The 26,222-nt window shown below is 43.0% G+C and overlaps 1 protein-coding gene across 5 annotated transcripts; it reads left to right on the top strand.

The window, feature by feature from the left end:
* Positions 1–79: 79 nt before the first annotated feature.
* trip10a (thyroid hormone receptor interactor 10a) lies at positions 80–17,998 on the top strand. 5 transcript variants are annotated; one of them, XM_086055886.1, is made up of 16 exons: positions 80–519; positions 6,516–6,631; positions 7,519–7,575; positions 7,806–7,953; positions 8,963–9,025; positions 9,233–9,337; positions 9,433–9,561; positions 10,495–10,641; positions 10,721–10,909; positions 13,329–13,493; positions 13,767–13,790; positions 14,726–14,835; positions 14,956–15,088; positions 16,183–16,271; positions 16,345–16,481; positions 16,910–17,998. In XM_086055886.1, the coding sequence occupies exons 1-16, from the start codon at positions 496–498 to the stop codon at positions 17,059–17,061; spliced, it is 1,788 nt and encodes a 595-aa protein (XP_085912012.1). In that variant the 5' UTR covers positions 80–495; the 3' UTR covers positions 17,062–17,998. The 5 variants fall into 5 exon arrangements, with proteins under 5 accessions (XP_085912012.1, XP_085912017.1, XP_085912013.1 ...); XM_086055891.1 differs by having other exon boundaries at positions 80–242; XM_086055887.1 differs by lacking the exon at positions 13,767–13,790 and having other exon boundaries at positions 83–519.
* The last annotated feature ends 8,224 nt before the right edge of the window (positions 17,999–26,222 follow it).

A 26,222-nucleotide genomic window follows, 5' to 3' on the forward strand; every position in this document is an offset into this window, starting at 1 on the left:
AAAACCAACTAACATTCACATATACTTTCTGCAAGCATTGAGAGTCAGAGCAGGTGTCCCCAATGTTGTGTCCGGCGCGTGTGTGAGCCAAGTGTCACGTGACGCTCGACGTGCGCGTCAACGCACAGCACGTTCGAGGACGCGCGCGCCGGTGCAGGCGGGACGTGGCCTTGCAGTCAAACTGGAGTGCGCTGTCTCTTTAAGGTTGCAAGGATTTGGGAGTGACGCGGATATGAAACCCAGTTGAGTTTATCCTTCTTTCCTTCGCTATGAAAAATATTTGGACGAACTAGACGAACGGCTGTCAGACGCCTTTAATTAGCCAATTATGTTACCGGTTTACGTGGCTTGCTGAAGGAAGCGAGCGACGCTGCGGAACGGCGACGACGGGCAGAAAGTGCTCCCTCGCCCGCCTTTGGGGGATTATACTCGGAGAACTTTGGAGAAGTTCTTTGTATTCGGGGCGGTCGAGAGGGCTTGGCCAGCGGGCTCAACATGGACTGGGGCACCGAGCTTTGGGTGAGTCACTACCGAATAAGCAACGCGGGCCGGGAGGACTCTTGCTATCTTTTGGGTTGTGTTTCGTTAGCTGCTATTCTTGTTTTAATTACTCGGGATGGTGCGTTCAAGGTCAACGATTGGGGAAATTAGTCCACGTTTGCACGTTGACGGGCCACTTTATTAGGTACACGAGATGCAAAAACCAGTGTCGGTTTTGGTATGTTGGGAGGTCGTGCAGGTTGTACCTAATGTTTTGTCCGAACATCACTTGCGGTGTGATTGTACATCAAGGTTGTCACGTCACCTCTTTCAAATGTCTTGCGATTAAAAGCTACTCCGTGCATGCACCTTCATGGTGTCCCGCAGGGTTACGTTGTAGCCATTGGGAATAGTGTGTTGTTTCCTTGTTGACACTTGGCTTCCATAGAGATGACACCACATGCACAAGTGTCATTTTGATTTCAAAACAACGTTTATACATTCATCATTGACATTCAGCTGGGAACAATGGCAGAAGCTTACATGGTCATAAATCAGTAATTCAATAATAGTCGTTGTTCTGTGCTACCAGACATGTGACTTGCTGAATTGAGTTTTATGACAGACACTAAAACAATTGCATCTAAAGGCCAGTTCACAACTGTGATTGTGCACTGTACTGTTTTTGATTGTTGGAAACTGGCACCATAGTCCTCTTGTAAAGTGAACTCAAACTGTCACCATCATAAAATCTTTATTAAAGGTAGAAAATAAATTAACTACTGTGTAATGGAACTAGCCACCACTGTGGTAGGGCTGAACAATTAAAAAAAGTATTGCGATTTAATTGATATGCGATTATTTCCTTTGATTTGATTAACTGTTCAAACCTGCAACGTACTGACCCCTTGATGTAGCTATAATGAAGTGGAGACAAGGATGCTTGCTGAAGTCCAGTGAATGCTATGTTTGCGCGTGCATAGAAACATGCTCAGCTGCCACAGAAGTGTAAAAATAAGTTAAACGCTGAGAATTACTACGTATACCTGGGAGATGGGAAACACACCTTCTTAGCAATGTATTGCTTCAGTCACTTTTGTGCATTCAGCATGGGTTGAATTCACACTCTGTGACGTATAGGTGCAAAACGGTGGTCTGGCAACCCGTCCGGAGTGTAATCCATCTTTCGCCCAAAGTCAAGGTGTTGCTCCTCCCGTTGCATAAATGCTTAAAGCATCGCAACATAGATGCTATTTAGTGTTAGCAATAAGCTAGCGGACTGAAAGGCTCAGCTATGTGGATGGTTTAAATGCGCGAGGGCTCATTCTTTTTGTTTTATGTTTAGTTTGACAGTAAACTTGAACTGGAAGTGGCAATGAAAAACGAAAGCATTTTTTTTTCGCAAGAATTGTTCGCAAGTCAGAGGAAAAAAAAAAAAAATCAGCAGAATGGTGGCTCCTATCTCGAAAATAGCTGAGTCAGATCTAAAGGCACCACTATTTATGCCCTGTATCCATTTCCATTTGCAACTCAACAGGGCCTAAAACTACAACACATATGGCCTCAAAGCACTTAATAGGCACTCTTTCTCTTGCCCTGAGTGTTACGTTGCCACACTTTTTTGGTACAATTTTTCCACACTTATTCCACAAAGTGCATTCTTTTAGCTGGCGGTCAGATAATCGGTTCCGTCAGCATCAGGCCGCTGCAGCGATCGCAGCTTGTCAGACGACGACACAACTAGTCGACCAAATGCTAAGCGCATATGTGACGTCATGGAGGCAACTTGCACATGCACGTTCTCTGACAGGCCGAATTGCATTGAAGAGATAAAGACTGGGAGGCTGCAGCCTCATTACAGTGTTTCCCCCCTCGGGCCACGTTTCCCGTCCCTCTTTTTGTTCTGCGTGCTTGTGCAACAGCCTAATTAGTTTTGCCCTACTTTGATTGGACGGTGTAGCACCAGTGTGAAGAGGAGGTTCTTTAACCCTCTTATTTGCAATATTTTTCCTCTGATCTCAGCCCCCAAGTAATCGCAAATAATTATAATGAGTGTCAATTATTTGTATTTTTTTTTCTGTTCACTGTCAGGCTTGGTCCCTATCACCAGCGTATAATGGGTATCCACTACACCTTGCTAAAGGTTTATAGCTATGTGGTTATCGAATGCATTAGCATTAAGCTAGTGGATAGCCCTAAATCACTAACTCCTTAAGCTACAATAATAGTAGTGTTAGTCATTTTTTGCGGAGGATGAAGACCATATGTCCGTGGGTATTGTTATATTGTTTGTCTACATGTGTCGCTTCAGCATTTGAATATACGTTGCCAAATGGTTATAATACGGCGACCGTCTGTGCTGTTTTTGTTTTGCGTGGTGTGCTAGCATTAAGCTAGCGGCGGTACACAGCATGTCATTCTCACTGTTTTACCTTGAGTTTGACATGAAACCCCAATTGGTAGTGGCAATAAACTGCTTCTAGCCTCTTTTTTTGCCAAATTGTTGATCAGCTGAGTGATCTCTCGTATCCTGAAATACTTGCAAGTCAGGTCATTCATACCTCAATGCACCACTGTACATGAAATAACACTGCGCTAATGTAAACAATACGCTGACATAAATAGTCAAATGAGAGGTTTTATGATGGTGAGAAATCAATTCACTACCTGATTTGCTCTTGGGAAAATGGTTTTGAAGAACGACTAGGAAGTCCACCGGCACCATGGAACGGATTGCCTTCCACTTGGGGAGGTTGCCCCGTCACTGGCTCTGTGACTGTTTACCTCGACACTCACTTGTTTGGCATCTGTCCACTGATCGCAGTTAATCCTGCTGCTATTTAAAGGTGCGCGGTGTGCAAGACCTGTGCGGCGGCTCGTGCTAGCATGTCAGCGAGCGCTAACAGGGCCTTCAGCGGGGAATGCATATAGATTGCCGTGTCTTGATGAGCTTGTCAGGTGATTAGCGAGATAGTTGTCACACAAAAGATAGTTGTCACACTAATTGTTCCCCCACATTCACCGCTAAGTCATGTGTTTGAGGATCAATCTGTACTTGTTGCCCTCTGAGAATGAACTTTGAGTGAACTCATCAGTGAGGAATTGCTTGAATTGTGGAAGCTTGTTTTGCTTCACTATACACTTAAGTTTGTCTCAAACTTTGTATTTGGTAAGCAAATGCTGCTCCTTTTTTATTAGATTAGTTTTAAAAGCAATCATGTACTACTGAGTTGACAATACTGAGTTGTATCCAATTTTGTGTCTTTAAAAATGCTCATTTTTGCTAATCAATATATGTTTCTTATTGTGGTAGGAGTATTTTTTTAACACAGAATTGTTTATAATATTTTGCCCCCTTTCATGTAGCTAATTGTGTAAACTAGAGCCGCAGCTAACGATGATTTTAAGAATCCATTAATCCGTCGTTTTTGTCAATTTAATCGGTGATCCTAATCGTGATCATTCAAAATAATTGGGATTATTATTTTTTTTCATCATAGTGCAATTTTTCTTGTGAAAATTTGGGGGGTGTTTTTTTTTTTTTTGTGGAGAGGTGGAACAAATTAATCACATTTCTATTCATTTCAATGTGGAATGATGATTTGAGACGTGTGTTTTGGGAAGTAAAGCTGAGCAGTATTATGTTTGTAAAGGCAGAATTTTTGGACAAGTGAATTGGCAGACCTATTGACCCTCGAAACTAGATCCTTGCACCATTTCCTTAGTATGCTGTGAAATGTGTTGGAAATGCCCAGGATATTTGTCTAAAAATAATAATCTCATAAAGTTGTGACACACAATGATGTGGCTCTGTTGTCCAGAAATGTTCCAGACAACACAATTACATGGACCATGAATAAATAGCACCACGTGTTGATGTTTCATGCTGATAGCTTCAGGCGGACCGACCGGTCAGCTGACACTAAAATCGGGCATTACGGATCATCCGCACAAGTGGCCTCCTTTTTCGTTTTCATTTTTAGCCCTCTCAGCAAGCTATTCACTGTACCTACCGTGGCGCAGCATTACCACAGTGGGGCGGGTGAACAAACGTCATTGTCAGTTTGATGACCTTTTGTTTTGGGCCAGAGTCTTTAACCTTTTACTCTGCTCTGTAATTAGTCAAAATGTCGTCTCCGGAAGGGCGGAGAAGGACTGCGCCCGACTTGTCGTGGTTCCCCTGTTCAATTTCCCACCCCCCTTCTCTCGGCCAACTCCTCCTCGATCCAATCACTCGACGCAAATGAAGCCCGTGAATGTCCCGCGAGAGAGAGCATCAGCAGTCTCGTCACTCAATTTTGATCGGCTTGTCTGAGCGTGCCCTTTTTATTACGGAAATCCAATTCCAACAGGGAGAGAATGTTGAGTTTCGCTGCTGACATGAAGCGCAGTGAACACGTCTTATTTTGCTGTATGCTACATTTGTCGGCAATTGGCTCTTGTCATGCGTCATAAAGTGGTTGCATTCAATGAGCGGCGTCCTCATTACAACAATATGAAAACAGTATAATCCGATGAGTTTAAAAAGGTCACGATGAGTGTCTTGGTTGTGTTATTGTAGACACGAATACACCTTTGTTTGTGTAAGTGTCTTCCTCACACATTCCAAAACCATGCACGTTAGATTCATTGAATACTCGAAATTGCCCTGCTGGGTTCGGCTTCAACCTATACGCGAACCGAATGAGCATAAGCACTGTAGAAAATGGATGGATATATGGTATATTGGCATGAAATAATCGTGTAAATGGCAAGAAAGTGTTTGACTTGAGGTATCCTTTAACAAAAAGCTTGGTTGTCTCTATTTGTAGTGGCTTTAAAAGTCAATTGCACAAAAAACGTAAAGCAGAAAAAAAATAAACTAAGTATAGTAGTATAAAGTAATATGTTAAGTAAGCACGGAAGCATATAAAAACAAATGATTTAAAAATGCCACTCACTCCCCGTTAGCTACGCTACAACAAGCCCGGTCGTTTGCCGTACCGCGACAAGTTATACGACAGTAACAACGCAGTGCCGTAAAGCGTCTTTGTTGGTGCGCGTTGTCCGACTGTCATGATGAATAAAGTTCTCGCTAGCACGCAGTTGTCATCTGCGTATTATCGGACAAAATAACGTGACCAAAAAAAAAAGCTTCACTTTACATCGCTGCCGCGTGCATCTATCAAGGCTAGGCGATTAGGCTAGCTAGCCGAAGCTAGCGACATGAGGCTAACCTCGATTCATGCCGCATTCTCCAATCAATTTATTGATTTTTTTCACCTCGCATCATCCTGTTTGTGTCGGGTTATTTCGGTGATAAAAATCTTTCGGTCTGGAACAATGAGTGAAAATTTAAATAAATAAACAGATTTCTGAAGTTAACCAGATGCCCATATTTGTTAAAATGCCGACTATTGCCGCTGGTCTATCCTTAATTATCACCCCCGCAAATGTTTAAAGAAAAAATCACTTTTTTCTTTTTTCTTTTTTTTTTGCTTTAGTAACTGCTGGTTTTTTTTTAATCGCGTTATAATAATGACACATACTTTGTGTCGTTGTTTTATTCCAGCATCCGTTAACAACCAGGCCTTTCCTCTCATGGTTCTTGTGCGTCCTAGCGACTTGTGTGGTGCCCACGTCGAGGTTCCAAGTCACCAAATATGGTTCCTTTCTCTATAAATGGCGACTATTTGGACATTTGGAATGCCGCTGTTGAAACGGACACGAGGAAGTGCTCGAGTCAGTTTGTGGTATAGGCTTGTCATGCGGGCGTCAACCTATAATTGCGCCAGACTTGGCAACATCTTGCTACATTTATCAATGGAATATTGGACAAGCAGCTGATGCAAACTCATATTCATATGCGTGTTTAACTGTAACTGTGCTACATGCGGTGGGAATGTCTGCCGTGTAACATGAAGCAAGATTCTTGACGGCATTCCAGCCAGTGCAACATTAACTCGACATGATTCACTTCCTGCAGCGTCTCTTTTCCCTAATCAGTCCCTCGTGCTCTATTTAAAACGTTTTTTTTTTTTTTTTTTTTTTTTTAGGACCGATGTGACGTCATCGAGAAGCACACGCACTCCGGGATAGAGCTGGTGGAGAAGTATGTGAAATTTGTGAAGGAGAGGACAGAGATCGAGCAGAACTATGCCAAGCAGCTGAGGTGGGCCTTGTCCTTCTCATGAATCATCTGTATCGAAGTGTGTGCGTGTGTGTGCGTGCGCGCGCGCGCGTGTGTGTCCGCATTTGAAGGGGCTGTTTATGGCATGTTTGTCTAGTCCCATGACTCTATCGGAACACACTGGCCTCATTCTGCAGCTGCAGTCCCACTGCCTCCCTCCTTATGCTCGCTGCTCCCACTCGCTGAGCATGCGCTGGGGAAGTGGGAGCAGACGGGCGCATGACACACGGGATATGGTCAGAGGAAGAGTGAAATGAGGACGAGCAGCACCAGAAAGAGGACATGCTTTTTAAAAAAAATTATTTATTTATTTTTTATAATAGTATACGGTGGTTATTGTGGCCACTTGATGAGTTTCTGCATGATGTCATGCAGCTTTTACTGTCATTCACCCAAACGCCCTTATGCTGCGTTTGCAGTACCATGCACTATCCATAGAAATGATACATAAATGGACAGAAGTATTGGGACACATCTCAGATGTTGGACTAAGGCGCTTATGCCGAGGTTGAAATGTTCTAGAAGTCATTTGATGACGATGTCCTTCGTCTGCCGTCATCACTGTCTTCCATATGCTGTTCATTTGAGATTCTTAAGTAAAAGCTAAAAGGGTTTTTTAGTCATTCATATTTATTTCACACAGTTTTCTTCCAAACTGGAACGGATGAATTGGCTTTACATTATTTCCCTATGAGAAATATCGCTTTGGTTTTTGTACGATTCACTTTTAGTCCGGAACGGATTCATCACGAGAACCAAGGTTCCACTGCAGGTGCGATGGCAGGGCGTCCCAATACTTTTGTCCAACATCTCCGCATCGTTTTTAAAAAAAAACATTTTTTTTTTAATGCGCTTTTGTCTTTTCTCAGGAATCTCTCAAAGAAGTTTAACCTAAAACGGATCGGCAAAGACGAGCCAGACGGCAGGTGAGCGAACTTTCCGCGATTTCAAATTTTCCCTCGTAAACTGCACACCGTCAATACACACGCACGTTGACATAGCGTATGTAATGTAGCACCGTAGCATGCTGCCTGAGAGAGTTGAAACGCAGAATAAGGAAATCACGAAGCCCTTATCACGACTTCCCTTTGAGTGTGCGCGGTGTTATCTGAAACCGTCGACACCGCGCTCCTGATTGCCTCCCCTCGACGGTTAGGCTCACCAGCTACCAGTCGTTTGTGGACATCTTGAACGAGATGAACGACTACGCGGGCCAGAGGGAGCTGGTGGCCGAGAACATGCTGATGAACATATGCGCCGACCTCACCAAGTACCTGCAGGAGCTCAAGCAGGAGCGAAAGTCGGTGAGCGAAGCAAGATGGCCGAATCGTTTCAATGTTGTTGTTGTTGTTGTTGTTGTTGTTGTTGTTGTTAAGTGTGTCCGAGCGTCATCTTCCAAATGATCAGCAAGAAACACAAGAATGTGTCCAACTCTTATCTTACGGTCAAAAGGTCGTTTGGTCATCACCTTGCACATTATCTGACGCAATTTGTCATTTGGCCACCACGCGCAAGACAAACGGAATAGGCCTATGGGAGCGTGGCTTGCAGGTTTGCGGGCAAAAGTATTGGGACACACCTCTTAAGTCATTCACTGCCAGGCATTTTCAGACCATCTTTTATCCCAACGTTTGAAAGAATTAGAAAAAAATATGAATAAGTACCCGGGATTGAATGGCTGCACCGTGAAAAGACGAATAAATTCATCAATAGCATTCAATGCGTTAATGGATTTATGAAGCAATCAAGTGATGGATTAAATTCCTCAGTTTCCCTTGAGTCAGTTGTACAATTGAAGTGAATGCTTGCAACTTTGTGCGGAAGGAAGGTGCTTTTCTATAAAATCATGCGTCCGTGGAGAAGAACCAATCCAAACAACTTAAGATCAACTTGAGTGGAGATTGTGTGCAAATGATGCCTTTCCTTTCTCAAAAGTTAACTTCGTGTAGGTGTGTGGCAATACTTGAGTCCCCTTGGCAGTAGATATCAGAGGCGGTTGACGTGCGTCACGCTGATGTGGACATTGTGGACGTTCATTGAAGCCAAACTGGATGTGCAGCGATGTGGCGTCTCTCGTCGAGGAGTCATTCCTTGGCTCCGTCTCATCGGATTATCAGACTGACGGCAGACGAGACGTCTCAGGCAGACACGCTGGCATTTGTCCTTTCCAGTTTCTTTTATTTTTTTTCCCCTTCGTGTTGTCACTATTTACCCTGCGCTTACACCCCCTTCCCCCCCTTCCCCCCGCTGTCACATGACGCCCCCACCCTTCCTTCCCCCCTTCGCTGATTCTATTTTTACAAATGTCTGCAGTATCTGATGGAGGCCAAGAAGGCCCAGCAGGCGTTGGAGAGCACCAACAAGCAGCTCGAAACTGTAAGTGCGATCTCGTATCCACGCGTTCGTGGGAGGTTGAAAACGGATCCCACAATTAAAAAAAAAAAAAAAAAAAAAATACACGATGGCAATCAAAAAAAGTTAATGATGACCCCAAAAAAATACACCATAAAATGTCATTGCAATGACGTAACCAGATCGTTTTACTTGAGTCAAGCAGTCCTCCCTGCTTGTCCTCTTTCCCAGAGTAAAAAGCGCTTTGAGCGGGAATGGCGAGAAGCAGAGCGCGCGGCGCAGAATGCCGACAAGACGGATCAGGACATCAACGCCACCAAGGCGGATGTCGAAAAGGTGAAAACAGCGGCGGGCTTTGCTTATTTGGTCGCCATGCACGGAATGTACATTTTAAGGTCCGTCTTCTTTTCCGTCCGTCGTCTTCTGGGAAGGCCAAGCAACAAGCTCACATGAGAGCGCACACGGCGGAGGAGTGCAAGAACGATTACGCCGCTCAACTCCAAAAGTTCAACAAGGAGCAGAAGCAGTTCTATTTCACCGACATGCCGCTCATCTTTAATGTAAGTCATCATAAGGAGACCCAATATAAGAGCCGTTGCCACAAGTTCACGTCCTTGGGAAAATAATATGTGCAAAAGCTATGAGAGGTATTCACGTAACAAAAGATGAATACGGTACCCGAGCTAGTACTCATCTCAACCACAATAATGAATATTTCCATCCATCCATTTTCTGTAGCGTTTGTCGTCAATAGGGTCACTGATGAGCTGGAGCCTTTCCCAGCTGAGAATTGGCGACGTACACCTTGGACTGATTGCCAGCTAGTCACAGGATATGTAGAGACAAAACAACCAGTTACACTCACATTCACACCTAAGTAGGGCTGTGCAATGAATCGAAATTGAATTATAATTACGATTATTATACTCCACGATTACAAAATTGGCATGATCATAAAGAAAAAAAAAACGATGATTAATTTTCATTTATATTGAACGCACTACGTTTGTTTGCACAAGGAAATCATACTTGAATTTATACATTTGCAATTTTTTTTTTTAATTTTATAATAATTTTATAAAATTGGTTTGGTCCAAAAGGAACTTACTTGTCTTGTCTTTATATTTTTTAGGGTTAAACATGATCTGGTTTTGTTCCCAAAAATGATGATCCTTTGAATAATCGTGATTTCAGTCATCACCCCAAATCATCATGATTAATATTTTTTTCATAAGCGAGCAGCCCTACACCTAAGGACAATTTAGATTCTTCAATGAGCCTAACGCGTATGAAATAGACGAGGATTCAAACCCAGAACTGTGAGGCAGCCATGTCAGCCACTAAGCTGCTGTGCTGCAAAATGTAAATATTACCCCACTTTTGTACTTCCACATTACTTGTCTTATTTAACAGATAATGACAGAAATGTTCACGTCAATAAAAAAACAAAAAAAAAACTGTTTATAAAATGGTTTTTGCTGTGTGTGAACCAGAAAATGCAAGAACTGGACGAGCGGCGGATGCGGAAGTTGGCGCAGGGCTACATCTTGTTCTCGGATACAGAGAAGCAGGTGATGCCCATCATCGGCAAGTGCCTGGATGGCATCACCAAAGCCGGCACGAATGTCAATGAAAAAAATGTGAGTCACTCAGTCTTTCTATTGACTTGAAACGGGCAGTGCGCAGCAGCGGCCGGACGGTTCTCGCACTGTGATTCAGGACACCTTGGTGATCATCGAGCAGAACAAGTCGGGCTTTGAGCGCCCGGGCGACGTGGAATTTGAGGACTACAGCCAAGGCATCAACAGGGCGTCGTCAGACAGCAGTCTGGGGACGCCCAAGGCTTCCATTGACCTTTTGGGCAAGAACCGAAGCAAAAACTTTTGGCTTTTCAGCAAAAAGTCAAAGGTAGGATTTTGCACGTCATCAAAGCGAACGCGATTGATTATACGGCGTGTATAAATTTGAATATGGCGTGAAACGTGTACATATTTTTCAGTGCAGTAGTTCAATTAAAAAAGCGAAGTTGGTCAGAATTGGCCTTTTTTCTGTGTCGGAATGAATCCATTTAACATGTGACGTTCGCTTTTTGAATTGAACTACAGAAAGAAATGAACTTTTCTACGATATTCTAATGTGTTGTTGAGATTGGGATGCACCTGTAGATACAAAACATGTAGTAAACTAGTGGGTGGCTCCATGCATGGCGATCCGAGCCAGGACGGAATTCACTCCCTCTCAACTTCCACAGCATGCTTTTTTTTTTTTTTTTTTTTCTCCCCCCCCGTGGAGTGTTTCGAGAACACACCCCCTTTGCATGAGTGAGCCCCCACCCCTTTTCCCCACACCCTCAAGCCCACCCTCCCTGCGCGCAGGTCAAGCGGCAGTCAAGCGTTGTGCTGCGCTTGTGCTTTCAACAGCGCACGGCCCGAGCAACGTTGAGTTTTTTTTTCCTCCGCGGGCATCCACAAACACACTGCTTCCATTATACTTGGCGCTACAATCGCAAGCATTGTGAGGACAAGCCGCAATGTTATTTGCCGGGTCAGTAAAACGGGAATCGGGGTCAACCGGCGCTTTTAGCTACCGCCGCCAAGTGCAAAAGCACACGTTGGGTTGGACAGCGAACTACATTTGCCAACCAAACATTTTTCAAACGAGATGATGCTCCAAATCTGGCGCCGGTTGAGTCATTTATCGTCACTGTTTGTGGTTCCCTTGCATTTGGAGCGAGGCGCGTATGGCAGTTGGCGCTCTTTCTAATATGCATGACCGCCACCTACAGCAGTGGAGTGGAACGGCATCACGGCGCAGGCATTTGCTTAACGATCAGCAACGGGCACGAGAAGTCGCTCGCTCTTCGAGGTGTTCAGCTGGTCACATGAGTAGTCGCCCACCTCCACACCACGTGACCCCCCCCCCCACCCCATCTCCCTTCTATTCACAAAACTAAAGGACCCCTTCTGTATTCCTTGTTTGCTTGTTCAACGCCTCGTCTCCCCCACAGCATGTCTTCCCAGGCTGCGCTCGGCCGTGCATGTGTGTTTGTTAGCGTGTGTGTGTGTGTGTGTGTGTGCGTGTGCGCTGCGGTGTGTCCTCAGTCATGCTCTGCCAATTAGGCCCGCAGCCTGATGAAGAGCAGGCTCGCTTGAAGGGACTTTCTGGGCTTTGGAGCCTTGAAAGTGCCAGCGCCTTCTCTCTCCAGGAAACAGGCACCGCCGCCTCAGCCTCGCGTCTGACTTTAAGACTTTCAGAGTCCACGACGGGGCCTCTTATAGGTCTGTTTTTGATTTAGATGTTAGTTAGTTAAATGCACACCCATGTTTAGTTTAGTTCACTGGATTCATGGGTAGTGGTTATTTTTTTTAATCTGACGGATAATTAATTGATTGACATGTTTCATGACCATTTATATTGGGGGAGAATTATTTGTGAACTCGAGAAATGAATGTTCATACGTATGAACTAATGATAATTCGACGGCCCGGCGGCCATTTTTCAGTGGCCCACAAACTAAAAGTGACATTTGACATGGCCACTAGTACTCATAAAATTGTTCATATGCTGTGGAGCTGTCCTAGAGATGTAAAGATACAAATACAAAACTGTTTATGACTGGAATAATAACAGAAATGTCTCTTTAAAATGTATATGTAAGAAATGTCATTTCATTTTAAAAGTGAAAAGTCTGAGTTTTGAACATAAATAATCTTCAAATAACTGTTTAAAAAAATGCTCTTGTTTTAGTTCTTGTTTTAGTTCTGGCCGCTGTTCAGTGCAGGGGTGGATCTATCTTGTGGGATAAAGGGCCCAGGCCACCCCAAAAAATGATTTATTTATTTTTCCCCCAAAATAATTACAAAATATAAACAATACATAATTGCGTAGTTGATTGATTTCAGTGTGTTTAATTAATTCAAGTCAAAAGAATCTCAAAGCGGCTCACCTGAAAAAGTGTGTGAGTGTGACTAAGTGTTGGGCTGCTGCTTCCGCATAGTTGGGGTGCCCTGGTGAAGCTACAGCTGCTTGCTTTTCTATTATTATTGTTTTTATTTCAATATGAGCCCAAAGGCCTTGTGCGTGCGTGCGTGTGTGAGTTTGCTGTCATGTCGCCGGGGCTCAATGTTGTCTTCTCGCTTTGTGTTGTGCTTCAAATTGTTGACGGTGTCTTTTTCTTTCTCTTGTCACCTTGTTTTTTGTCTCTCATTTCCCTCCCTCCCCCTCCGCATCCCTCCAACCCGCCCCCTTTTCCTCTTCCCGCTGTACATCGACCCGCCTGCCTCATGCTGTCCCGCCCCCCCCCCCCCCCAACCCGGCCTCTTACCAGCTCTCCCCTTCCACGCTCCCACCTTTCTCCACCCCTCCCGCCCCCTCGCCCGTTAACGGACCCCCGTCCCCCAAGTTTGGCCGGGACCCCCTGTCGTACTGTTTGAAGGAGATCAATAAGACAGTCAAACCCAGAATCTCGTCCTTCCGCACACTCAGGAGATCGGTGAGTCCCTCCCGCAAGGAGAGCCGCTCGGTCACCCGCTGGGGCCTGCACCTGCTATCGCTTCACCTAAGCACTACTTTTTGTTCATTTTATTGTATTTTCCTGCTTTTGTTTGTATTGTGTGTGTGTGTACTGTACATTTTATGGAATGTTATTCACATCACACCTGCGTTAGGCAAACACGTGTCGGGACACCGTCGCCGAGGGGTAACAAGCCCTCTTGACAATACTAAGCATGTGTTCCGATACGTATTCTGCTTCCTTCCCCTTCAGAAGTTCACGCCAGAGAGGATTCCGGTAATATGGAGCGCATTAATGGCGCCGGTTTGCGAAGCGGGTGACTCATAAAGTGGTCACCTTCCCCATGCAAATGCTCATTTAATTATGATTTAAAAAAAAAAAAAAAAAATCAAACACATGTGGCTATCAAATGCTCAAGGGCAAGCCACTGCAGCTGGCATGATTGTATTTATTTATTTATTTATTTTGCATTGGAAAGGTGGTCCCTTGTGGTGGTGGAGAGGAGACACAATTGGTCATGCTCAGAGAATTTGTCTTTTTTTTTTTTTTTTTTTGCACCAAGGAACATGACAAAGGAGTGTTAGGGCCACACTGATGACGGGAAAAATAAATCTGTCATAATGCTGCAAGAAAAAGTCATAGTATTACAGGATGAAAGTTGCAATTTAATGGGAAAAAAAAAATCTACGAGGAATAATTGTAGCGCATGAAAGTCTTGAAAATCCTGATGAAACTATGGCTTTAGTCTCCTAATATTACAACCTTGATGTGTTTGGTCATTGCGGCTTTTTCTTTAAAATTATGTCTTTACTCCCATAACCCTAAACCTTTCCTCATCGTATTTTTTTTTTTTTTATCAGGGTGGCCCTTTTGTGCCTAAGTAGATAACAAAAGCAGCAATTAAACAGTGCAGTGCAATAGTAGGAGTGACTTTTCAGCTCACTATTATACATGACAATAAAAATATTACTGATAAAGTATGATTTTAAAAAAAAAATGTCTAAAAATGAAGGATAAAAAAGTATTAGGGCCACACAGCAAATTAAAAATTAAAAATTAGCCTAGCGCGTGACCAACTGTGACTCGATTTGTTTTGGAAAGTGAGCTGAACTCACGCGCGAGCCTTGGTGTTGTTTCCTGACGGGGGAGTGCTTGTTTTCTTTCTGTAAGTTCCGCAGCGTTAAAGTCGACTTCCTGTGACCTATTCGCAGCCCGCGGTCACCGAGGACTTCACCCACCTCCCTCCGGAGCAGCGCAGGAAGAGGCTGCACGAGAAACTGGAGGAAACCGGCCGAAAGTTGCAGAAGGAAATAGATCAGAGGTTCGTGCGTGCGGTCCGCTCATCCCCGTTCGAGCCTCTTCTGGCGGCTCAGTGGTCGTGTGAGTGAAAAAAAATTCTTAAAATTCTCTCTCTCTCTCTCTCTCTCTGTTTGTATGTCAGTGAGGCCCTGATGAAGATGAAGGACGTTTACGAGAAAAATTCTGATCTGGGAGACGCCGCCAGTCTTGCACCCCAAATCAATCAGACGAATCTAAATATAGAACGCCTCAGGGGGGAGCAAAGCAAGTATGAGGTAATGCTGACTTCAGGGCTCTTATTATTTATTTTGCCCTGTAATAGGTAGCCCGGCCGCGCTCTGAATTATTCATTTGAGCATGAAGTATTGGGAGCAGCCTACTGAGAGATGCAATTAAGCCTTTTAGTTTGAAGGGAGCAGGTAGAAGGTATTACGTTCTCTGAATTAAGTTGACCCGCAGGAGCTTTAGTAGCACTACGCGGCCGTCCCGCGGTAATGGTTATGTTGCAAATCAACTTGTTAACAGCACTGCTTGTGCAATTTAAAAAGTGTAAGTACATTTAAAAAAAAAAAAAAAAAAAAAAAAAGGAGAGGAAGTCATGATGTTGTTTTTTTTTTTTTTAAACTGTGTTTTTGCTTAGTGTTTACGATTCAAGTATGTACTTATTCATTTGAAGGAAAAAAAATGCAAAAAATGTGACATTGTCACCCCTTTAAAGCCAGTCACTGGCTCCGTTTACATGGACACATTTATTCGGATTGAAAGCCTGATCGGAATACAAAAGCTTCATGTAAATTCTGAACGTTTTGACCCGATCAAGCCCATTCCGATCAAGATTTTATTCCGAACGAGAGGAGTGCTTTATGTCGATTTGATCATCCGATCGGCGCGCATGAGAACACTTATGCCCAAATTTCGGAACAAACCGTCTTTACCGCGCATGTCTGTGACGCCCATCTACACGTTTCTGTTATTCCCGGAAGCTAGTAGAAGCAGAGCGAGCGAAAGGCATGGCGGGCGCAAGACTGAACGGGTACATTTGCAGCTCCATAAGGAAGTGTTAACTCGACGTACAAGCACAAACGGGGGGAAAAAAAATAACGCTAACGTGTAAAGTAAAAATGGACGGAGCGATGCTTTGGTGACACGGAAGCCGCTACCGCTTCTTCTTCTTCTTCTACTACTATTTACGGTGTATTTGGTCAATCTGCGCTATGTCAAAATAATTTATTCTGATCGAAAGTGTGATGCATTAACACGCAAGTCCTAATCAGATCAATATTTCTAGTCTCCATGAAATCAGTGCACCCGATCATAGTTTAAATATCCAAACTCTGATCGGATGAAAGATATTTTGTCCATTTTCCAGACGTGGCTGGCTGAGGCCGGAGGTCGAGGAGACACACCACGATACAAATCGCACTCCTTCAACAACAGCGACACTCACGAACCGCTCAGGTGACTCGCATCTTCCTCACATCACTTTTTGACCCATTGAGATTTCCTACACTCCTGTGTGTGCTCTCTACAGTCCGGACGGAGCTCACTCCGATGGAGGCACACCCGACGCCTCCTCCCATGCCATCTACGCCGAGTTCGATGATGACTTTGAGGATGAGGAACTGGCGCCGCCCATTGGGAACTGCACCGCCATGTACAACTTTCCCGGTATGTCGCTGGCTTTGGGTTTTGCTCGCAGTGTTTCCCAACATTTTTGGAGACAAGATATGGAGAAATCTCATGGCATACCTACCGCATGTTGGTATCGGGCCGATAGCGGACTTATTTCAAAGTATCGGTATGTTGTAATGTGTTAAACATTGGCAAAAAAATCTGCCAATTTTTGACGATTTTAAAAGAGTAAATAAATATCAGCCATTTAAATCGGCCTCACTATTTGCTTGGTAACACTCAGAGTCGGGGCTACAGCGATGTGACATCCTGTCAAACGTCAGGCCTTCAAAATAAAAGCACACCAGTATAAGAACATCTTTCACATATCAATAGTAATAAATAGAAGCAATTGTTTAAAAAAAACACAAAAAAAACCCAGTACATTTATTGATAACTCATCAAAGTTGCGGCCACTGTTGCAGGCGCCAGCGAAGGCACCATCGCCATGCAGGAAGGAGAGGTGCTGGCCGTGGTGGAGGAAGACAAAGGCGACGGTTGGACACGCGTCCGTAGGAGCAACGGGGACGAAGGCTACATCCCGACGTCCTACGTCTCCATCTCGCTCCATAAATGACACACGCAAGCGAGAGCAACAAGAGGACTCCCTTAAAAAAAAAAAATTTAAAAAAAAAACGGTTAAGCAGTTCATCCCTATGGGAGCCTTCGCGAAGATGCTACAGCGCTTATGGGCAGGACCAGAAGCGCATCCAGGAAGTCGGGGGATGGGGTTGGCTAACACGAGTGTAGTCCCAAATTAGCAAAAGCACGGTGCTAACAATGTGTTCCACATGGTTTGCGCTTTTTGTAATCCCACTTGGCAAAAACACACAGTGATATTTTCTCTTGAGTTCCCGCCGTCACGGTACCGGAACACACAGTGAGACATTTGCTTCGAGTTGACTTTTGGACCTTATATTGTGCGAGAACAGAACGGACTGGCACCTTGTGTGTTTTCATTTGTTGCTTGACAGCAGACAATCGCAGACATTTGGTCATCGTCCAACCTAAGCCAAGGACATAGTGGTTCCCTTTTGCTGTGTTTTTCTACTACATGTAATTTATTGCAAATGTTTATGGACTTATTTTTAATGTTCCGCTTTGAATTTAGTAGTTTTTTTTTAATGACCTTGCACACATAGCGGACAATGTAGTCACAAAAGGGAGCAGATGAATGCACCAGTTGCGCAAGTGGTGACTATTGTATTTATGTAAGATACACTTTAGACACAACAAGACCACTATTGTCTTATTTAACCTTTCAAATTAAGATTTTTACAGTGTGATAGAGAAGTAAAAGACGCTAATTATTCTTAGTGCGTTGCTCTTAATTGTCTTCATACATTCTAAAGTTTGTTTTAAGCTATATTTTGGAGGAAGCGTTTGTCGTGGGTGCCTTTCAGGTAAGAATCATGAACGCTATTGTTATGCGTGTCTATATTCACCATTTTTTGCATTAAAGATATTCTCTTGGTTCAGAACGAAATAAATCTGGAGCACATTTCAAAGTTAAATGTGTCATTCATACTCCTACATAGTAATTTATATTAATGTCACATTTGTGTATTTTAAAATGATAGTTTATCTGTTTAAAATACTGTATGATGATTCTTTTACAGACTCTTTAAGATATTTAGTAATTTTGCTTGTTTTCATTTCTGTACTGCATTAAAAGACACAATTTATCCGCATTCATAGTCGAGAAGGTTTGAAAGCTCAATAGTAATGGCTGCAGCCTCACTAGATGGCACTGTTGTATTTTTCCACAATAAGGCGTGAGTGTAGATATGTCATCTCTTTCTTTGCATGATTGGTTTTTTTTTTCCATCCAGGCCATGCATTTGCATGCTTCATTAGGTTGCGCAGCCTTTGAAAAATAATTAAGATAAGGGTGTTTGAGACGTGCCGGGGCTCTCATTATTAGCCAAAAGAGCATATTGCTATAGAACGAATGGACTACTATCACACGATCATTTGAACGCAAAGCCTGATGTTGCTTTAAAGGTATACCGGTGTATATATATATATATATATATATATATATATATATATTTTTTCCCTCCCTCAATATGGATCCTCAGCGGGGCTCCAATGTCCATCTTTTGCCTCTGATGTGCCATGCTGGCACCTAGGACCAATACAAGTAATGTGGAACATTTTAAGTCACGTGATCCACACGGTTAAATTAATTCAAACTCAAATTATGAGGCAAAAGGTCAAGCTACTGAATTCGGAACACTTGTTGAATTCCCTTTCCAACGCTACCTGTTTTAAGAATACTGATCCAGTTCGGGGGATAAGGGTTAATACGGCCACGCCCCCCTCCCCCCCCTTTTTTTTTCTATACAAAAAATGTCAAAATTCAGTGGGCTGTTACCTCCCAAACTCCTGCGCCGACTGACTTAAAATTTGAGATTTAGTGTTATGTCATCACTATCAACAAGTACACAAAGTTTCATTATAATGAAAATATTTTATTATTTCCATCCTGCAGCAGTTGCCCAAAGGATTAAAAAAAAAGGCACATCCACAGAAGTTAACTGTTTCAGAAGCTCTGGTGGTCTTGTAGCATATTTCTTCCTTCCTCCTCCAAGCCACACCATTAAACAATTTTACGAGACCAGAGGCGGAGTAAAAAAATACTGAATAATTAAATATTTCGAAACAGTTCGCATAGATGCAGTTCAGACACTTTGTGATACGTAAAATTAAAGTCATGAATAAACAATAACGCTCTCTCTCTTTTTTTAACTTTTTAGATTTTTTTTATTTTTATTTAATGATTGTTCTCTCCGTCCCAACGCTTAATCGAAAGCCTTGTGTTCATTCCTGGGTTTGTGTTTACCACTTTTGTTTTTTAACGCAAAAATCTATTGGGCTTTCTACAGCCCTTCATTGATGCATTGGTGTTGCCTTGGTTTCTTTTCAATTAAAAGATAGGAATGGCCAAACTGCACTTAAACGGGAATGTTTTGGCTTCTGAAAAAGCATTTTGTGAAGATGTTTTTCGACGGAAAGAGCCTTTAATGATGACAAAGGTGTACCGCAAGTAGCGTTAGCCTACTGGTACTCATGCTGTTCATTGATTACTCTTATGCATGACAATAGTGATAAGGGGCTATATAAATGACATGTATATGTATTTATTTGTCATAAATTGGTGTGTAGATCCTCTCCTTACTCACAAGATCAGGTTTGTTGCCAAAGCGAAACATGTTTGGCTGTTATTTGACTCGAACCCAAGTTGTGTGTCTCTTGATTTCCCAGATGTCCTGAACACAATGCAAGGCTTGTTTTCTCCAGTCATGGCTGTCTTCAGATGAAAAGGCTTTGCTAGCTCTACTTAATTGGATTTTCTCCAGTCAGGTATGTGACACGCACTTTTCATCCTCTAAGTGTAACATTACACACATACCTAGTAGTTTGCTTTAGCGGCATTGCACATAACCATATTAGCTTTGAAGCAAATGGGCGGCCATTTTGGGTGGCGAAACATGGGCAGCTCTGTTTGAAACAAGTTGTAGCCAAGTGTCATTTTTGACCACTTAGGCCACCTTTGTGAGCTGTTTTGTGTTTTTGGCCAACAGGACATTAACCTTTGTTGCTCCATATTTGGCGTTGCATTTTCTGTATTAAATAGGGAGTCAACGAAAAAAATTTTTTCAAGAATATGCTTTATGCAAGCCCACTAATTGAAACAGGGCATTATTATATTATTATATTATTATAATATGATAATTATTGCGTTTGTGGAATAAATGTTAATCCACTCGTTTTCAGCCATCTGCGGGGGCGGCCTTCTTGGTTTAAAACAGACTTAAAGCGGAAGTCAACCCAACATTTTTTTCAAGAATATGTTCCCAGCAGGCCCACTAGTTGAAACATGGCATTCTGATTAATTATGAATTTGTGGAATATAAATTAAGCAGCAAAATACACTTGTTGTTAGCCATCTCCTGGGGCGGCCATTTTGTCTTCTGTCGACTGAATATGACATCATAACCGCTCACAACGACCAATCACAGCTCAGATTCAGAAAACAGGTCAGCCGTGATTGGTCGTTGTGAGCAGTTGCGATGTCATTTTCAGTCGACATAAGACAAAATGGCCGCCCCAGGAGATGGCTAACAACAAGTGTATTTTGCTGCTTAATTTATATTCCACAAATGCATAATTAATCAGAATGCCGTGTTTCAACTAATGGGCCTGCTGGGAACATATTCTTGAAAAAAATGTTGGGTTGACTTCCGCTTTAAGTCTGTTTTAAACCAAGAAGGCCGCAAAAAAAACAGTGTTGCACCTAATGCGCACTGGTTACAGTAATTGTCTTCCCATGTCACTTTTTTGTAAGATCCTAAACAACATCAAGTAGTGTCCTCAAATGCTCTTAATTTGCATAAAGTGAATCACCATCTGTGTTGTTTTGAAAATAACTCCTCGAGTCCCTCTTGATTATTATTCTTATTATTATTTACAATTGTGCTTACTCAACATCTTTCAAACCAAAAGGAGTTTCATCATTCAAATTTATGAAGGCAATAAAACAGCTGGTTATCAATTGCACTAGACATTTATGCCCGTTCTTAACTAAGTTACAAAAGCGGTCATTGAACCTCTCATATTTTGTTGATGGGGGCAGTTGAGGGACGCAGCTCCTCAGTCAAAATGTCGCAACGTAATGGATGAATGTGTTGCAGTGTTGAGGTGGAATTGCTCATGAATCATTTACACAGGGAGGCTTATTAGCAGCACATTGGAATACAGATGTAAAACCATAGTCATGATTCATTTTGTTAATTGGAAAGCAATATCAGTCCAATTCCATTACTAGTAATGAGGGATCAAGCACACAAATTGTGAATGACAAAATGTGACTACACGTGTAACCACATTGAAATTAGAGTGTGCTGGTATAATGCTTATTCAAAATCGACACTTTAGGGCCCTATTTTCGTAGACAGGCACACGTGCACTCGGCTTAAAAACTGCCGCATTTTCATTCTCGTGCACTTGCAGGGACTTGGGGAACTTTGCTAAACCCCTGGCGGAATAGCCAACCCCACAAAAGCTGCTTTTCAGACGTGGAGGGGCCACAAGCTTTCAGGATTCAGAAGCGATGTGGAATTAGCAACATCTCTGCCTGCTAGTCAGGTATGTTTATCGCCTTTTTTGATTTATATCTTTCCAAAAATTCTAACTTTAAACCAATTCAGTGATAGGAACACTCAATTACTAATAAGTCATGCTACAAACTAGCAACCGTGGCTAATGTCGGGCTTTTTGCACATTCCCAAACCATGCAAGCGTATTAGGGCCTTGCTTGTTTATATGCGCCCTATGATTGACTAGCCATCAGTCCAGCGTGTACCTCACTCAAAGTCAGCTGGGATAGGCTACAGCTCACCAGCAACCCTAATGAGGACAAGTGCCATAGAAAATGAATGGATGGGTGTCTGATTTCGTATTTGAGGTGGTCATGCTTCAGGTTGTTTTGGGAGGTTCAGTTGAGGGTGACAGAAGCTAATTGGCTCCCCCCCACACCCCCGTTCCTCTATACAGATCTGCCAAAATACATTTGAATTCTGTGCGGTGCTATATCCGCTTTGACTCAGAGACCAACGGTCATGGAAATTGTGTTTTTTATTTTGGTGCATGTGAAAAAGTCTTCAAGTAGACGATCTCGAATGTCTCTGAATGATCACTGTTTATTTTCTATTTATTTTCTGGCTGTTAGAGCCGCATTTCTTGCCAAGCGAGCGTCAGTACCTAAGGGCAGCCCGGAGAAAAGTGGAATCAGAGCAAAGATGTGCAGTTCCCCATCAACGGCGTGCTTCCAGCATGTTTCTAATAATAGTTGGAATTTAATTAGAGGATTTTAATTGGTGGCTCCAGCTCACTTTCTTTGCTCAAGTCGACACGCGGGGAAGTGCGGGGGACATCGGCCGCCAAGTCAACAAACGCAGTGCTCGGTTTCTTCTCCGCTGACATAACAAAAACAAATATTAACTTCATTTTTTTTTTTTTTATCTACTCTATGGCTCTGTGTTTGTTGTGAATGTTTTTAATGAATAGCAGTACCGCACATAGACATATAATATAGCAATACTCACAGATTCTTCAGAGTCCGCTAAACCTGTTTTCTGGGTTTGACCTCGCAATGTTCCGCATATAGCGGAAGTGACGCTTGACGGTGAAGTTGTGACGTTAATTTCAGTCGACAGAGGGTGACACTGCCCATCAGATTGATGAATTAGTCTGTTAACTCTTATTCCACAAACCCAATATTATTAGTGCTGGTTCATACAACGTATTCTTGAAAAAAAAAAAAAAAAAAGTATTTTTCCACCTCTCTCTACTTTTTAACATTGGTAATTGAATTATACCGGTGAATGTGACTTTAACGTTAAATCGCAAATGGAAGCAATGTCTTTCCCATCCGGACACATTTGCAATTGGCTCACTGTCATGCGCAGGTTGTCGTCGTCTCCAAGTAGCCCGTAGGCCTCACCGTGACATTGCTTGGCCTCTCCGAGGCGCTGCTGCCTGCTTGAGTATGCACAGTGGCCCCCCCGGTGATTGATGCCCAGAGAAGGGGAGAGGAAATCTATCCCCGGGTTGCTGCGCGGACTGTTGATGAACGAGCCCTCGGAGGCCTGAGTAGAACTGATGGGTCACGGACGCCCGAGACCTCGGTAGATGGATGAGGCTGGGATGGATGTGGATAGAGTCTTAAGTGGGAGTACAAAAGACAAAAAAGGAATACTGTATACAGTAGTGATTTTTATCATGTTTGCAGACAATAGAGTCAGGGTACTTGAGGGCAATTTTCTCACACCTGCGGACTTTTCGTAATGGCCCATAATAGACCCGCTGAAAAAGTTCCTTCTTCCCAATTTGTCCCGATTTCCTAGCCCTTTGTGTGCTTGCAGAATGTGAGTTTGATATGATGTTGAAAGATGCTATCCCTAAGTATCTTTGCATTATTATTGTAAAAACAAAGCAGCGTGGCAGCTTGACTGCCATCTAAAGGAATGTTCTGTATGCTCGACTCCGCCAATGTGGCACCTCTCCGGGACACACATTTTGATCAGCCTGCAGTGAATTAAGGCAAAATCAATCCGGGTGATGCACAGCAAGACACAGAAAATAATACCATCTGTGTTTTTTATGACGGCAGCAGACGAGGGCCGTCGTTGATTCCAGAAAAAAAAAAATATATAAACGGCAAACAGCTTCAGCCCTGAAGGTATCGTACCTAAAGCATGTTTCACAAATAAGATCCGCTATGACGGCCTTGTGGATTCACAGCAAAGAGAGATAACTATTCCATATCATCAATGTTGAAAATATGATAATAAACCACCCCAAAAACTTTGCGATGTTCTTCACCCTCTCTTGGCTGCTGAGGAGATTCATTGCTACTGCTCCCTGCATGGCCGCAATCTTGGCCCATATCCATGTGGCCATAAAGGGGTGCACAAAAAAAAAAAAAAAAAAAGTATTTTTTTATGAGCCACCACTGTTTTAACATCTCAATCTCTCACCTCAATGCACTGCCCTCATTTACATGCACAAAACCCACAAAAATAAAAAGCCATTTGCACTGCGTCCCTGCCATAGGTTCCTCCCCCGAGGCAGGCCGCCACCCGCTCCAGCCAGTCCGTCCACTCGGGTGGGCCGCAGTGGTGATAAATTGGCATGGATTAAATGTCAGCCCTTGGAGCGCATCCACACTCTGCCCAGTCGCTGTGAATCTCCTTAGCGGGAACAGGTCGGACAAATTAAAGTAGCGAGTCGTCGTCCCGCGCCGTCATCCGGACAATTTAAGGGGCGGTTTGACCCAGAACATGCGGACACAAGGTGAAACCAGCCCACCTTGACACTGCTACTTCTAGTAGTCCTAAATCATGACATGGCTGAACATAGATTCGCGATGTACGGCGTACATGTTTAAAAAAAGTGTTTCCACCTGAACAAATTACGCCGAAAGCATACAACTTGACAGGTTTGCCGTTTCACATTACAAACACGGAAAATATCGGACACCTTTATGATGTAAGAATGTAGGCCCGGATCAGGGTGGAGAAAAAAAAACTCTTAGCACACCCTACACCACAGGATTAAGAATCCTGATAGTTTCTTAGTGGCAACCGATAATCGGGCTGTTGTTGACTTTGATTGGAAAGGGAGAAAAAATACACAAATACAAATGTGTGTACTCACTTGAATGTACCTTGGCATGCCAGCTAGCTTACACAAGAATTTTTTGCGGCCTCAAAAAGATATTTAAAAAAAATAAAACCAGTATATGTCAATGAATCGTATTTAAAAGATTGTAAAACCAGCAGAACGAGTAGTTTATGTCATGGGGCTTATCGATAACATCACGTGACCTTGTGATAAGCTAGTTATCATTAGCTTGCTCAAATAGGACGTTAGAGACTAATACATTTTCCAAAATGTAGAATAGAACCAGAATTGGCAATCAAGCAGCGCAGCAATTGCTAGCCCAGGAACATCATAAAAAATGTCTCTCCCTGTTTATGTGTATCTTTTAAAATCACACAGAGAAGACCTCCGCCAAGGCTTAAGACATCCGTTACCTGCAAAGTCAAGAAATGAAATGGCTACAATTGCGTGAAAAAGCTCATTCAAACTGGATGAGAGCTGACAGCAAGGTCTGACACTTTATGAAGGATAGGGATTTTTTTTTTTCTGGCTGGGTAATTTTTCATGACTCATAAAAATGTAATAGGAGCACCTGTGGAAGAATAACTACCCATCAAAAATCCACTTTTATACATCGCGCCTGTCAAATTAAAGCCACGTTTCTCCAGAAGTGTTTTTCTTTTTGTGAGGGACACAAAAAAAAAAATTAAGAACTCGTTAGAAAATGTACACATGAGACAATGTAACAAGCGTGTAGTTTTGTTGACCTTTGTTCATGGAGAACAAAGATGCTGATGCATGAGATGCCAAATGATGTGTTTTTCTTTGCGTGGGTTAAAAGTGAACTTTCAACTTCTTTGCATATTGTGATCCGCCTCAGTACGCACAGTCGCTTCGCTTTTCTTCTCAAGCATACAACTTTCCAAGACCTCTGAATATACTCTTTCAATCGATGGAATTACAAATTCCAGAAATGCCGCTCATGCACGGTAGCCCCGAACACACCGCTCGAGACTGTGATTCACTTTGCGGGGCTCCAAACGGCATTAGTGCTATGTTTAAAAAAACAAAAACAAAAAACGCTAAAGCACAACTTTGCATAAATATACAAGCAGTGAGCCATCAATTGTTAAGAACCCTAAATAGTCGAAAATTCCTCTCAATAACTAAGGACCATTTTGGGAACAGTTTGGGGAAGGCTCTTTTGGACAGCCTCATCAAACCCCATCAGGATAAAATACAATTACTACTTTCCTATTAGCTAGGGCTTTGGTGCCATCTTGTGGCATCTTTGAGAATTTTGGAAAGAAGAATAGGTGAGGAAAGGCTCCGTAGTAAAGTGAACCGTAACTAGACGGGGGTTCGCTGTGCAATGTGGCTAACAAGCAAGCCTGCTGCTTTTCTGTGCACCAAAAAATGAGGGAGAAAAAAAAAAAAAAAAAAAAAGCAGTCAGCCTAACCGTGGTCCCGCTGCTCTTTATCTCTAATGGACGACTGCCCAGAACTAAGTTGCTTCTGGGACCAAGTCGAGCACATTGCGGCACCACGGTTATTACACTACAAAAAACG

This window comes from Filicampus tigris, chromosome 16 (genome assembly GCF_054856515.1).
Source record: "Filicampus tigris isolate MCC_2025a chromosome 16, RoL_Ftig_1.0, whole genome shotgun sequence".
In the NCBI taxonomy this organism is placed as follows: domain Eukaryota; kingdom Metazoa; phylum Chordata; class Actinopteri; order Syngnathiformes; family Syngnathidae; genus Filicampus; species Filicampus tigris.

Coding starts and splice junctions, on each gene's coding strand:
- trip10a (XM_086055886.1), top strand. CDS start 496: ATGGACTGGGGCACCGAGCTTTGG. Junction 520..6,515: donor ACTGGGGCACCGAGCTTTGG/GTGAGTCACTAC, acceptor TTTTTTTTTTAG/GACCGATGTGACGTCATCGA. Junction 10,910..13,328: donor TTTTCAGCAAAAAGTCAAAG/GTAGGATTTTGC, acceptor GCCTCTTACCAG/CTCTCCCCTTCCACGCTCCC.